Source organism: Acanthochromis polyacanthus, chromosome 18, assembly GCF_021347895.1.
Source record: "Acanthochromis polyacanthus isolate Apoly-LR-REF ecotype Palm Island chromosome 18, KAUST_Apoly_ChrSc, whole genome shotgun sequence".
Taxonomy (NCBI): domain Eukaryota; kingdom Metazoa; phylum Chordata; class Actinopteri; family Pomacentridae; genus Acanthochromis; species Acanthochromis polyacanthus.
The window spans coordinates 12,272,562-12,285,966 of record NC_067130.1 but is presented as its reverse complement, the minus strand read 5'-3'; the positions used below and the strand labels follow the sequence as shown (position 1 = coordinate 12,285,966).

The window sequence follows — 13,405 nt, the reverse complement described above, 5'->3', positions numbered from 1 at the left end:
TTTGACACAGACTCTGCGTTGTCTTGTTCGAACTGGGAAATTAAAAAAACACCCAATCAAACATCAGAAGTCGAACCAGCACTACTAAACATCCTCCTGACTGCAACAAATAGTCGGTTTTATAGAATCTATGCTGCGAAGGATCCTTTACATCCCACCGCCCGCTCCTGCTTTCTCCGCTGTGATGCAATGCTAAGCAACTCTCTGAAGCTTCAAGAGCAGCATATAGAGGAGGGAGAACTTTGCCAGTGCTGTGCTCATATCGTGCAAAAGTTGTCTAATACAACTATCTTCTACTGATTTTCTTTTTTTCCCCAACTGAACATCAAACCGCCTTGTTATAAAGAGGAACCGAGTGTCAGAAAAGTGCAACTGGAAATTTGAATGCTTCAAAATGAAACTTTTTTCTGTAGTTTGAGCTTGCTGTTTTGAAGTCAGGTATCAGGAAATGTATTGTTGTAGCATCTGTACCAGCTGAGGCACTGTATTTGTAAGAAGAAAAAAAAAGCAGTCAAGTGGCACTTTTTCAGGGTATTCTGGTTTTGTCACAACTCCAAAATGATCTCCTGTTAATGGTTGCCACTTTCAATAACTTATTGACCCACAGCACTTAACAACTCTGAGTTTTCGACAGATCCTCATTATCTATCCTCCTGAGACCCTACACCCTCATACAGGCCAATTACATGTACTGTCCTCGGTCTACATGCTGAATGTAATTTGACAGCCAGATAAACACTTTTCAAACATCATGACTTTGAAGACATTCAACTCCTTATCTACAGGTTTACTGGCATTAAAAGAAGGGTGAAAGTGAAACAGGCAAAAGGCATGAGAAATGCCATGATTGCTTTTAAAATGTACACATAAGCACTATAAACATTTCAACTCATTAGCTAAAACAAATGAATCTGTTTGTAGAAGTTGCATTTTAACAATACAGGTTGTATGTATGAATTCTATTTTTCTCAAATTAAACATGAAATATACGACAACATATTTTAACAATATCACTTGTATTTGGATTTATTTATTTATAATTAATCTCATATGGACATATTGTAGAATATAAACTAGCAACCATTCACACTAGTAGCTGGAGAAAGTTTCCAACAACAAATTTCCCAAATGTTTCCAATTGCACATAAAAGCAATATAAATCACTACTTACCCACGATGCTGCAAAAGGCATAAGATGTGTGTAGATGTCGCTGGACTAGCCCAGGTGCAACCAGAGCAGCCATTTTGAATTACATACTGATCTACTTCCTGATACTGACAACTTCCTGTCACTTTTAAAGTCCTCTCAGTGAAATAGAAAAACTTGCAATTAGAAAAACATAGACCTTTTTAATATGTTACATTAGCTATAACAGAACATTACATGTTGGGTTTGTTGCATATTTTACTTAATTCTGGTAAATTTAGAGCTGTTGACCTCTTTTTGGCCCATCTAGTAGAGGGGAAAGCGCAACAGACTGAGCAGTGTAAAAGCACAATGCAAGAAATCTCCGTCAAAGTTAACATAAAAGTACAAAATCTCATCAAATTTCATGGTTGAAACTTGTGTGTTTTGTTTTTTTTGGATTCACTTACTAATTATTAAATTACAATTTGAAACATTTTCCTGAATTTTGCCAAAAAAACAAACATAATTTCCCACTCCCCACTCTCTCATACCAGTGAATGAGCTGCAGATGAAAACCTGATTTTTTATTTTTATTTTTTGCTTATTCCACCTCTCAATCAGTTGCTGTTGGCTTCTACTGATCAGACATATTGTAGCCAGAATGATATATGGGTATTTAAAGAAATGGTGCTGAGTGTTGTCTAGCTCCAACTAGAGCAACATTTCAACTGTGACCACGATCAGCAGAATCTGGACAGAAGGGTTGAACAAACCAGTGCAGAATCTCACTTTCTGTGGGGCTTCAGGGAAGACAGGACTTGCTGCAGTGTGATTTAGTTTGGTTTGTCATTGCTTCTCTGTGATTAACTCTCTCTCAGAATTACACATGGCAGCTTGACTCACAAGCTGCATTGTTAAGTATTGTTCTGAGCTACGTAAAAGTTTACTAAGATGACAGCTCCGAGGTGAACTGTTTATGGTGTTTGTTCCGTCTTTGGTTCTGCTTGTATTTCATTCAATTTGTGGAATCTGGATATTCACCGTGCTGTCAGTTTGGCGGTTTAAATCAAAGGAACTCTTCACACATCTGTTTGTGTTGTAAAAAAAAAAAGCATTACATCTGAAGATATTCTTATTTTAATGAACACGTTGGTTGCTCTGTCAATTTAGTGATAATATGGCAATTGATCTAAGGCTGTCAGTAACACATTAAAGGAAAAACCAACATAGATTCAGTCTTGTGTTACCAGAACTGCTTCAATGAATCTTAACATTCATTCTCCAAGTCTATGGAACTCTGCTAAAGAGATGTCACCTATTTTTTCTAAAGATATTCCCTTATTTGGTGTTTTAATGATGGTAGTGGAGAGAGCTGTTTAATATGTTGTTCCAAAATCTTCCATAGGTGTGAGGTCTGGTAGCTGTGAATGCCATAACATATGATTCACACGCTTTGATGATATGACTCATAGACTATGGCATTCTCAGTTACCAGATCTCAACCCAGCTGAACACCTATTGGAGGTTTTGGATGTTGTCATCTTGGAGGAGATCACTCTCATCAGGGTAGAAATGCTTCATTGTAGGATTAAGGTGATCACTCAGAACAACTTTGTATTGATTTGCAGTCCAAAAGGACCCAAATGATGCCAAAAATACCCCAATCATAAAACAGAGCCCCTGGATCTTCTCCATGTAGAGTCAGTAATTTGTCACCAATCGGTACAAATGTCCAGGTTGGTATTGGACTGCAGTACTATATAACAAGCTGCTCCCATTCAGAGATGATCCAAGTGGTGTTTGAATTATCATAGTGTACAGTGGTAGAAGACAAACATTTTGACTTGTGAGGGTTTTAATATCTTATGTACATAGATGGCTAAAGATTAGAGCGGCACAGATAGAGCTAGCTTGGTGTCAGGGCCGATCAGTGTTGACCTGTTAGATTAATAGCAAATATTGTGGCATGTTAATGTGGCCGGCGTGATGTTTGTCGCGTCAAACGTACAGATGTGGTGTGAAATTACAATAGTGGTTTCAGGGACTGTTCATGAATTGGGCTCCAAAATCGCATGCGCAGCCCTCACCTTGCCTGCATTTTTAATTCAGTTTTTCTTTTCCTATTTCCTCAATGAATGATTAATTAATTGCTCCTTATTTCACGGCACACATCGCCGTGGTTCATTCAAATGCACCACACCCAGCAGGAATGTCCGCTGCCACTGTACTGTAACAATCTGCCAGGTGGAATAAGCCAAAACCAGAAATCTCAACCCTTTGTCCCATATCTCTCTTCTTAAAGCTCCCCTGCTGCCTTTGGATTTAGCACAGACATTAAAGCTTTAACTGTGACAGTATTAGAGGATTGGTGGAGCTAAAAATTGCATTCATGTCCCAAAAGTTCCACATTATTCTCACTTAGAGCAACACACAGTGTCACTTCTTTTCATCGACTTTCTAGATTGTTAAAAAAAAGTCTTTCTCCAAACAGTTTTGGGACATTTGTGAGGGTTTTATGACCACACGCCCACCCTAATGCGTAAACACTAGTCTTTTTTCTATTATTTGAGATATCATCATTAACACCATGTATCAATTTATTCAGAAGACGTGATCATTAGCACATTGGGAGATTCATTACCTGGAAAACCCTTGAAGTCATTGTGGGCGAGAGCTGCAGCTCATCTCGCTCCGCCTTAATGTGGGAGCCGCTGTCGTTCAGAGCTTTCTCTCCTCTTTATTTCGCCCCTGCAATGGTTTGAACTGATCCGCCGACAGAAAAAGCCAGGGAAAATTGGCAAATCTACATTTAAGCCAAATTGACCCATTAGCTGTTCTTTCACAAAGAAAGCCTCCCAGCGTTGCCAAAAAAATAAAAAATCGCCACACTGCTTTTATGCAAATGCAGCCTCAGATGGTTCTGGCTCCTCTCGGGCTTATTTCATCTATGATAGCAGCATTAAGTGGAGCCCTGTGAAACTGCACACATTATCCTCTCAGTGTCTAAACTCATACGTCCCCTGGAGGTTGAATAGGTCAGTGTCTTTGAGTTAGAATGGGAGTTTGGATGAGTGCATATGAGGGCCGTGGTCCTCGGGTCAACTGGTCGATTGGATGGTCAATGTACTTTCACTTTCATGAGAAGAAAAGAATTAAATTAGTATTCTCCCAGGAATAATCTATTTCTTTTGGCAGTGGAAGGAACATACCACTTGCATGTTGTCACAACTTTGAACTCCTCTAACTTATTTAACATTTACTGAGCGTTTGCTTGAACTCGGATCCAAACTAACCCAGTTGGCCAACATTTTACTTTGTTTTACTAAAGTGATAGTGTGTAAAATGTCAAACAGAATAACAGAAGACAGATTGATGAGTTTCATTGTTGCCAGGTTTCAATTTTAATCACCCTGTTATCATAGAACGGTGCTTTTTTATGACTTTGCATGCTAGCAGGATGCGTTTTTTTGCACTTGGCATTTCATTGCACTCCACGCAGTCAACCATCTGGCAAGTAATACTGAGAGCAAAAAATACAATTTTTATGCAATTCTGTTATGATACCTCCTTATTTCTTTTGTATCCATAGTGATAAGATTGAAAAAGTCACAAACATAAAGAGCTGTACAACTTAAATGTCATAGGAGTTTTCCTGGCTCAGAATGGGCCTTTGGGGGCTGACTGTGCAAAACAATGAGCACAATTGATCTGTGGAGTAAAAACTGACCAGAATCTATGCATTTTCCTCTATTTCTGGCCATTTGGTGGAGAAAAATGTCTATTATGATTGAGTAAATGAAACCTCATTGAACAAAGCTGACTAAAATGCGTTTTATTCTCAATTCGTATCATTTTGGCGCCGGATAAAACCTCTCTTAGGGGCCAAAAATTCTTCTATGCAGGAAAGACCCTTCGATGAACACTCAGCATGTAATGAGAACAAATCCACTGTCAGATGGGTGGTTTTGAAGTGTTCCATGTTTTTGGAAAGACTGGTTTGACATTTCTGGAAATAAGCTTCGTTGGTTTTTGTTCTCAGCATTTGATGACAAGATTACCACCCACACTAAATATGAAGCTGCAACCAGCAACTGTTTATCTGAGCCAATCAAAATGGATTCATACTGAACGAATGACATATGATGCTTCATGTGTGTGTGCTGCTTCTCAGTCGGGTCATGTTAATACTTAGAGTTTCAGTAGAAATCATCCAAACTCGGTGTCGATTCTTGAAGCTACTTCATCTCTTATGTGGGAAGCTTCCAGTCCTCATGCTGTTGCACAAATATGAAAAATGATTAAATATAGAGTCTTAATTAACGCACATAGGATGCTTGACTGAGCTGCTGCTGGGAACATTTTGATTTGTAACTGCCAAAATATAAAAAAATATAAATGACTAAAGCTCTGCAGCTAAAATTTGTCGCTTTTCAAACGGAGTTCTGCATTAAAACCTTTGGCCTGATTCATGATCGAGTCAATTCAGTCAGCTGAATGATGAAGAGGCCTCTTGGATGAGAGGAGAAATGTTTTCAAATACCAAAAAGAAGTATTAGGACATATAATAGATTATTTCATACACTTTAGAGTAGATTTTCTTACGTCTGATAAGCTTCACGTTTAACAGACAGACATGAAAATGATTACAACGTAATAATTTTTCAAAAGTACTGACATGTGGAGACATTGCTATGGAATCAGCCTTAGTGCAGGAGTGAAAAGGCGGAAGATAAATGACAAGATGTCATGAACAAAACATTGTATTCTCTTTCACTTCTCAATAGCACAAGTTATTCACGTCTTATTTTCAGCACAAACCACGCCATTGGTCATAGCCTTGTTCTTTTGTGCTTTGATGAAGAATCGATGTATTGGTCAGTTCATCTTTACAGAGGAGTGGGCAGAGGTGACTTGTTGTTTTCTCACCTTTATTGAGAATGATGAGGACAGAGCAGGGAATGTTCTGAGAGAATCCTGCACCAGGGGAGAGAAAGACAAGGCATCAAATGTTTGTTTCTCAGAGACAACATAAGAAATGGAACTGCCCTTGTTGGATAGTGTGTCGACTAATTACTATTTTAGTAGGCCATAAATGGATTAGTTGTTTTGGTGTATAAAATATCATAAAATGATGTTGATCAGTGATTCCCAAAGCACAAAATGACGTCCTCAAGCGTCTTGTTTTGTCCACAACCCAGAGATATTCACTTTGCTGTCACAATGGAGAAAAAACAGCAGAAGTTATTCACATTTCGGCAGCTCAAAACACAAGATATTCATTTGAATTGTGTATTAAAATTGTCGGCAGTTAATCATGACACCTAATTGATAGTTCAGCTCATCTCTAACGTTGGGTATAACAGCTGATTCTGATCATTGCTGTTATTTGTCTTCATGTTGAAACAGGGTATGTTCAGTCTGTTCGTTTGTCGTCATCTGCTGTGTACGGGAGAATTTGCAGCTCACATAATAAAATTTCCTGCTACTCCAGTTCACACCTCCTGTGCCTCCTCTCTGACTCTGTCTCTCTTCTCTTTGTGTCTTCCAGGTATTTATGAGCAGACATTTCTTATATAACTGCAGCCAACCAGTCCTGGATGTAAAGATAGCCTTTTGTCAGGTGTGTGTTCCTTACAGGTAAAAAAGGTACAGTATTCATTCACTTCCATTTCCCTCTTCATTGCTCTGTGTGTTTTGCTATTGTTGTGTGTGCACACAATGACTCCGGAGCCAGTTTGTGTTCACAGCATTTAATAAAGACTCTGCAAAACGCTTCAATTAGGAGCTTTAGTGTAATGTGCTTCTGGAGTTTTTTTATTTTTCAGAAGGTGAAGCGCTTTCAGCCTTGTGTTGATAAAGTCATTATGCAAGGCCAAAAATGATTCGGGTGATTCTCTACTTAAGTTCAACACCTCAGGAATTCATCTATAACCGAGATCTCTGCTGAAGACAAAGCAGCAAAGTGTTTCTCTAACTGACGCTTAATCGCCTGTCTCCTGTTGGCTTCCCGACAGCGTTAAATGCAAAACCCATTTGGGGGATGTAATTTCATAAAATGCAAAATCTGCAGTCTGTGTGCTACAGGCTGTACCGCTGTAGCTCTGATTATATGGGATCTTTGCATTACACATGAGTGTGAAACTGGCTGTTTAATCGCCTCTATTGGTGCCACAGCAAAGACTACAGTCTGATGTAGCGAAATAACTCGATCATAGGTTTGGTTGACTGGTCAGCCGTATTGACTTCAACTGTCTTGCATCACTTATATTAGTTTTTCATGGAAGTCTGTCACACTTAATAATACAGTATTACAGCTTTGCTTGGTTTGTGAGCTCAGCTGTAATTACAGAGTCTCTAACGAACTGATATTTTTGTTGTGGCACCGTTTGTTTGACTGCTCCGCCTGAGTAATTACAGCCGGATTATTGTGTGCACATTAGTAAAAGAATAATGTCTTCAGTCGAGTAAAGACATTAGTGGCACTAATGTCATTACGTGGCTATTACAGAGGTTACATTTCTGCATGGAGACGGTGTAAATGTAAACTCAGCTGTACTGTGTGTTCTGTCGTTTTGTACCAATGAGCCTTTAACACACACTTTTTGTCGTTTGGAAAAGCAGCAGCTAAATACACGCTGACTGCTGATTGGTTAATTGGTTTAATAATGTGAAATGTTAATATGTTAATGGAACCTTTACCTCTTTCAGATGTGTTTTGGACGGTAAGTAAGCACAAAAGTGATCTTCGGCATGACTAACTTTTCCGTTACGTTTGCCTAATGCAGGGTTTTGGAAAACAAGTGGATGTGTCATATATTGCCAAGCATTACAACATGAGCAAAAGCAAAGTGGACAACCAGTTCTACAGTGTGGAAGTGGGAGACTCTACCTTCACAGTTTTAAAACGCTACCAGAATTTAAAGCCCATTGGCTCTGGAGCTCAGGGAATAGTCTGGTAAGAACTCAACAATGCTTCTCTTTTATAACCTATTTTATATCATTTCATGCTGTTTTGGTGTCATATTTAATATGTGATTGTCTCATTCAGCTGTTAGTTGTTTTTATAAATGTTCTGTAGTTTATTGCTATGGAGAGTAATTACAGAAGGAGAATCGCTGTTTCTTGTATTCGCTGTTGAGGTGAATGCAGTAGAGGACTGTACGAAGCTTTAATGGTGGTAATTTGGCAATAGTGAATATTCTCAGTTCTCCTGAAACCTTTAGGGCTGAGCAATTATAACGATGTAAAACACATCCTTCAGCTATGTGACTCAGGGATGTTGTGGCGTAAAATGAAAAACAACCAGTAAACAAGGAAAGCTGCAATGTGAATGGAGACTTTTCTGATATTTTTGGACAAGCAGGTAAAACAAATGTGATGCGAATGAACATTTATTTATACAACACCAAAAAATACACCCATGCTTTGTCTTATAATAAGTCGAGATGGACTGTTTTTTTTTTTTTTTAATGCCAAGATAATTATTGATATGAACTGGAAAAATATGGCATTGTTAAGTGAAAAATGTCCTTGTGTCTTTATCATTGTGGTACATTTTGATTGATACATTAATACGATCTTGTAAACAAGGCTAAATGATAAAGTAAATAAGCCAAAAAGACCGTTTAAATTCTAGTAAATAGTTCATTTTTGTCAAGTTTTCAAATGAGACATGAGAAATATTGTGATTTTTTAGGTTATTTTTCACACAGGCTTTGAACTTCAGCAGGTTAAAGTGTATAAACGGTAGCCCTGTGTTCCATAGTAGAAGCTGATAAATACTCCAGCTTGGCAAATATTCATGTTAAAATGACATTTATCAGAAGAATCAAGATGAGCATTTCTGTTGTAATGGAATAACAAACGTGGAGACTGTGTTTGTGTCCTCTGAGCCGATGACAACTTTTATTCAGAATATGGATGTATGCGCCATAAGGGCCGAACAAGACGGGCACTTAAGTGAATCTTTAATCCAGATTGCAGAGAGAGCTCGTATTCATTGTAATTCAACTCATGTCTGCCCTGTCAGAATGCAGTGGAACGACTGCCAAGGCTCCACTTAAAGGAATTCATCTTACATTCTTTGTCAAATCACCCGGCAGATCTATAAGTTATACTCATGCTAATGTTGTGTCACCGTGGCGATATACCTGCCTCGGAAATCCTCCCCGCAACGACCCGACTTGACATGCTTTATTTCCGTGCGTCTTATATAGAATATGCGAAGACTGAGTTTCTCTCAGCAGCCTCTGCCCTCCACTTGCCCTCTTTCATTGTCCCTCCTTTGCTTCCCATGCCCTCAGCCCTTCTCCCCTTCCGTTCCAAAGCAATTTTGTGCATTTGCAAAGGAGCTTGGGCAGGCTGTAACTGCTAATGCTGGGATTGTGCCCATTTTAAGGATATTGTAGCGATGGATGGCAGCGAGTGCAAATCTAATTTAACCTGCTCTGCTGTGTGCTGCCTGTCTGTGCCCACAGCTGTCATCAGGGTGTCATACGGTGACGGTATTACCACGACCGAACCGCATCAGACCCCCAAGACTGATGTCATATCTGACTGATTATAGAGATCAAATAGGACGCACCATGAAAATAGTCTCATTTACATGTTAGCATGCTACAGAAATTTACAATTTGGTCACACTGTAATGGCAAAATAATTCAAACATGACTTGCTTATGGTGCAGTATGTTCAGCCTAATCCTCAACTGGGAGATATAATCACATTTAGATGAACATCTGTCTGGTGTTGCACAGAATTACCTCCCTATAGTTTTGGCACAGCAGACAATGTGCATACAAGCAGACGGTGATCCAAAAGCTTATCTGCATTCTGCTTTTCTTATGCAATCAGTAAACTGTTCTCTCAGTAAAGCCTGAGAACATGGTAATGAGGGAAAACTTGTTCTCGCCTGTCTTTGCCGCAACTAAGACTCACTCTGCCAACACTGTCGCCCACAAACATCCCAATCTGTGCACATCTCTGCCCTTATGACTCGTGCGCTTCGGTCAGGATGAGCTTTCAGAAGCATCTTAGGAGGGATGAAGGCTTTAAGTAGTTTAGCTGGTCATGACATCATCTTTCACTCGGCTAGAAAAGTGATGACTGGCTTAAATCCCTATTGGATCAATGCTTTTATGGAGGCTCCACTGTTTCCATGGTCACACATCATCCCTGGCCTGCGGTCTCCACGGAGACATGACGAACCACGGCACGTCCCGCCCAGCCATCCACTGTAAGCCTGCGCACAGATGCCTTGAAACTCAATTTGCGGCATCTTACAGGGAGAATTTGTCAGAAAAAAAAGGCGCACTCAGAGAAATAGAGCTGAGAATGTGATGTGACATCTTTATGGCTGCTTTTGCTGTGCCGCCGTTCATTGAAAGCCAACATAACTCGCCGCAAAGAGCTAAAATCCCAGAAGGTTCTCGGGGGTTGGGATTGTGTTGAGCCAGCAGAGCACTTTGCACTCTGCTGCAATGGTCACTAAAAGAGAAACCATCTACATATAACTTAGATATCCTCACCTGTTTCATTACATTTCAGTATTTACTTTTTGCTTGTAATACAGCAACATTTGTACATTTTTTAATAATAAATTGACCATTTGACCTTCAAACCCCTTTGGTGAGTTTGAAAGCCATGTTAACACTGAAAAATCACCAAAATGACACCATTTATTAGAGCCAGCAACTGTAAAAGCCCCAAGAGCAGTCAAATTTTCAACTTTTTGTTGGTCCTCGATCATATTGTACAGTCTGTGCAGTTTTGTCTAGAAAACAAACCAAATCTTCTTACACTAATTCAATCAAAATCGCTTTATTCTACATGTCTTGTGTAAAAATGCACTAAAAATGAACCAGTTGCACTAATGATGTTCTGAAAATAACAGAAAACTATATGCTCCTTAGTGCAACCACAGGGGCAATAGCGACTTAGCTGTAACAAACAGTCACATTCCCAAAAATATAGGAATTTTTTGGAAGAATTTGGCTGAACTGTAAGAGGCATATATGCTGAGCAGGTAACAAGAATGAAAACTGCTTTTAAATATAAGTAGTAAAATGCCAACAGTATGTAGAGCTACTAAGTGTTGTTACACTTTTAAGATTTTTTGTAAAATAATAAAAAAAAAATCTATGTTAGTGTTTTCTTTTTATGAATTTGTGATTAGAATTGTGTCAAAATGCAGAGAAGACATTTTTGAGTTCCTTCAACTCGATTGTGCTGTTTCAATCGGGGTGCAGGACTTTGTACTGCAGTGAAAAATGAGGCCACAGTGACTAAAAATATGACAAAAATATGAGCAAAAACACCCAGAAAGTGCTTGGTGCTCAGAGGATTAATGTTACCAAATATTGACATGAGACATCAGAGTTTGTGGCAGGGAAAAATGAAATGATAATTTGACATTTAGGGAGACATTCTCATGTCTGTGTAGAAAGTGTTTTTTAAAAAAGCCAAACCTATCTTAGCTTAGCATATACAGTGGACACACACACACACACACACACACACACACACACACACACACACACACACACACACACACACACACACACACACACACACATATATATAAACAGCTATAAAGCTAACAAATGAACACATCTGGTCTGTTTGTGTTCATTCATATTAACAACAGCTGTCCTCACAGATACAGTTACGAGTTTAAAATAGCAATCTGCCATCTATTTGCATGAGCGGTTGTTTCCTTGGAGATGTGAGAAATCATCCTTTTGTTTTTTTGACCGATGACATTCACCACCAATCGTCACATTGTCACGCAATCACACGCAGGCAGAATCATCCCGCCACGAATGCTAAAAGAATACTGATTTGTGTTGTTTTTCTCCACTGCAGTGCGGGCTATGATGCTGTCCTGGACAGAAACGTGGCCATTAAGAAGCTGAGCAGACCCTTCCAGAACCAGACCCACGCCAAGAGGGCATACCGGGAGTTGGTGCTCATGAAATGCGTCAATCACAAAAATGTGAGTGATTCAGCTGAGAGGTAACAAGGGAAGCAGGGAAGGAATGCAGGAAAGAGGGAAAAAAATGCATCCATTGTCAGAGTGAAGCACACTTTTTAAACTGTTCCCCAGTCTGCGTCTATTTCTGTCTGAGGATAAATCCCTTCGCTACAAAATGCAGACAAGCCACTGCAATGTTGTGACCGTGCTAAATTCTGCGCCTCCAGAAATGTACCGAACTGGCAGGAGAGTGAAACAGAAAGCACTTCAAGGCATGAATGTAATCACCAGCGCCACTCTTTGTTCTCTTCTGTCTCCCTTTCCTATCTTCCACATTTATCCCCACTCTTTTGTTCCATTTCACTTCTTCCGTGTCTCTCGCTCTGCCGTGTCCTTCTCCAGGGTCAACTTGCATCCACAGTCCCGACCCCTCTTTCATTACACGCGTGTATTTTTAACCACTGTATGTTGATCCTCTATATGCTCTTCTCTCTTTCAGATTATCAGTTTATTAAATGTCTTCACACCACAGAAATCATTAGAGGAATTCCAGGATGTGTAAGTATAATAAACCTTTCTTTGCATAATGAAAAATATCGATTTAACACATACAACCAGCAAAGGGCAGACAGATGTTTTCATTTAATCGGGTATAATAGATGCCGAAGAAAAAACCGGGACCAATTTTATTATGCATTATGTTCTCATTACTCCTCCACACCTGCATTTGTGACAACACTACCTCTGGAGTGCAGACAGTGAAAGTACTCTAGATGTAATGTGAGGCTGCTGGAGGTATCCGGTTCTCATCCTGAATGATAAATGAGTGTATGTTCACTTTTAAAACAATCTCTCGGTACGCCGTGCTGCAGAGGGATTCATGCGTCTTTGTGGCACTTTTTCATTTTTGCAGTCGGAGACATTAGGAGGGTTGCGGAGACGACAAACTCCTCAAATGCTGAATAAGTCATCAGTCACTCCTCTGGTAACCGCTCACACTTCAATAAAAATCTCTCCCTGTAGGTACCTAGTGATGGAGCTGATGGATGCCAACTTGTGCCAGGTGATTCAGATGGAGCTCGACCACGAGAGAATGTCCTACCTGCTCTACCAGATGTTGTGTGGCATCAAACATCTGCACTCAGCCGGCATCATTCACAGGGTAGGAAAACAGGACAGTTCAGTTTTCTGGTTCATCTGCTGAATTTGCTCAGATGAGTGGGTTTTTGAATCCATTGAAGTACCAATTTGTGACCCGACATCTGTTAACATTGATAAGATGTTAATTACACTCCAAGGTAGTA

At 39.6% G+C, this 13,405-nt stretch overlaps 1 protein-coding gene across 1 annotated transcript in view; it reads left to right on the top strand.

Annotated features, from left to right (window-relative positions):
- The window catches only part of mapk10 (mitogen-activated protein kinase 10), a 43,360-nt gene that overhangs the window by 6,631 nt on the left and 23,324 nt on the right, over positions 1-13,405 (top strand). Inside the window, 5 exon segments of the mRNA XM_051938148.1 lie at positions 6,678-6,749; positions 7,915-8,084; positions 11,993-12,122; positions 12,601-12,659; positions 13,125-13,263. Coding sequence (XP_051794108.1) covers positions 6,678-6,749; positions 7,915-8,084; positions 11,993-12,122; positions 12,601-12,659; positions 13,125-13,263 — 570 coding nt within the window.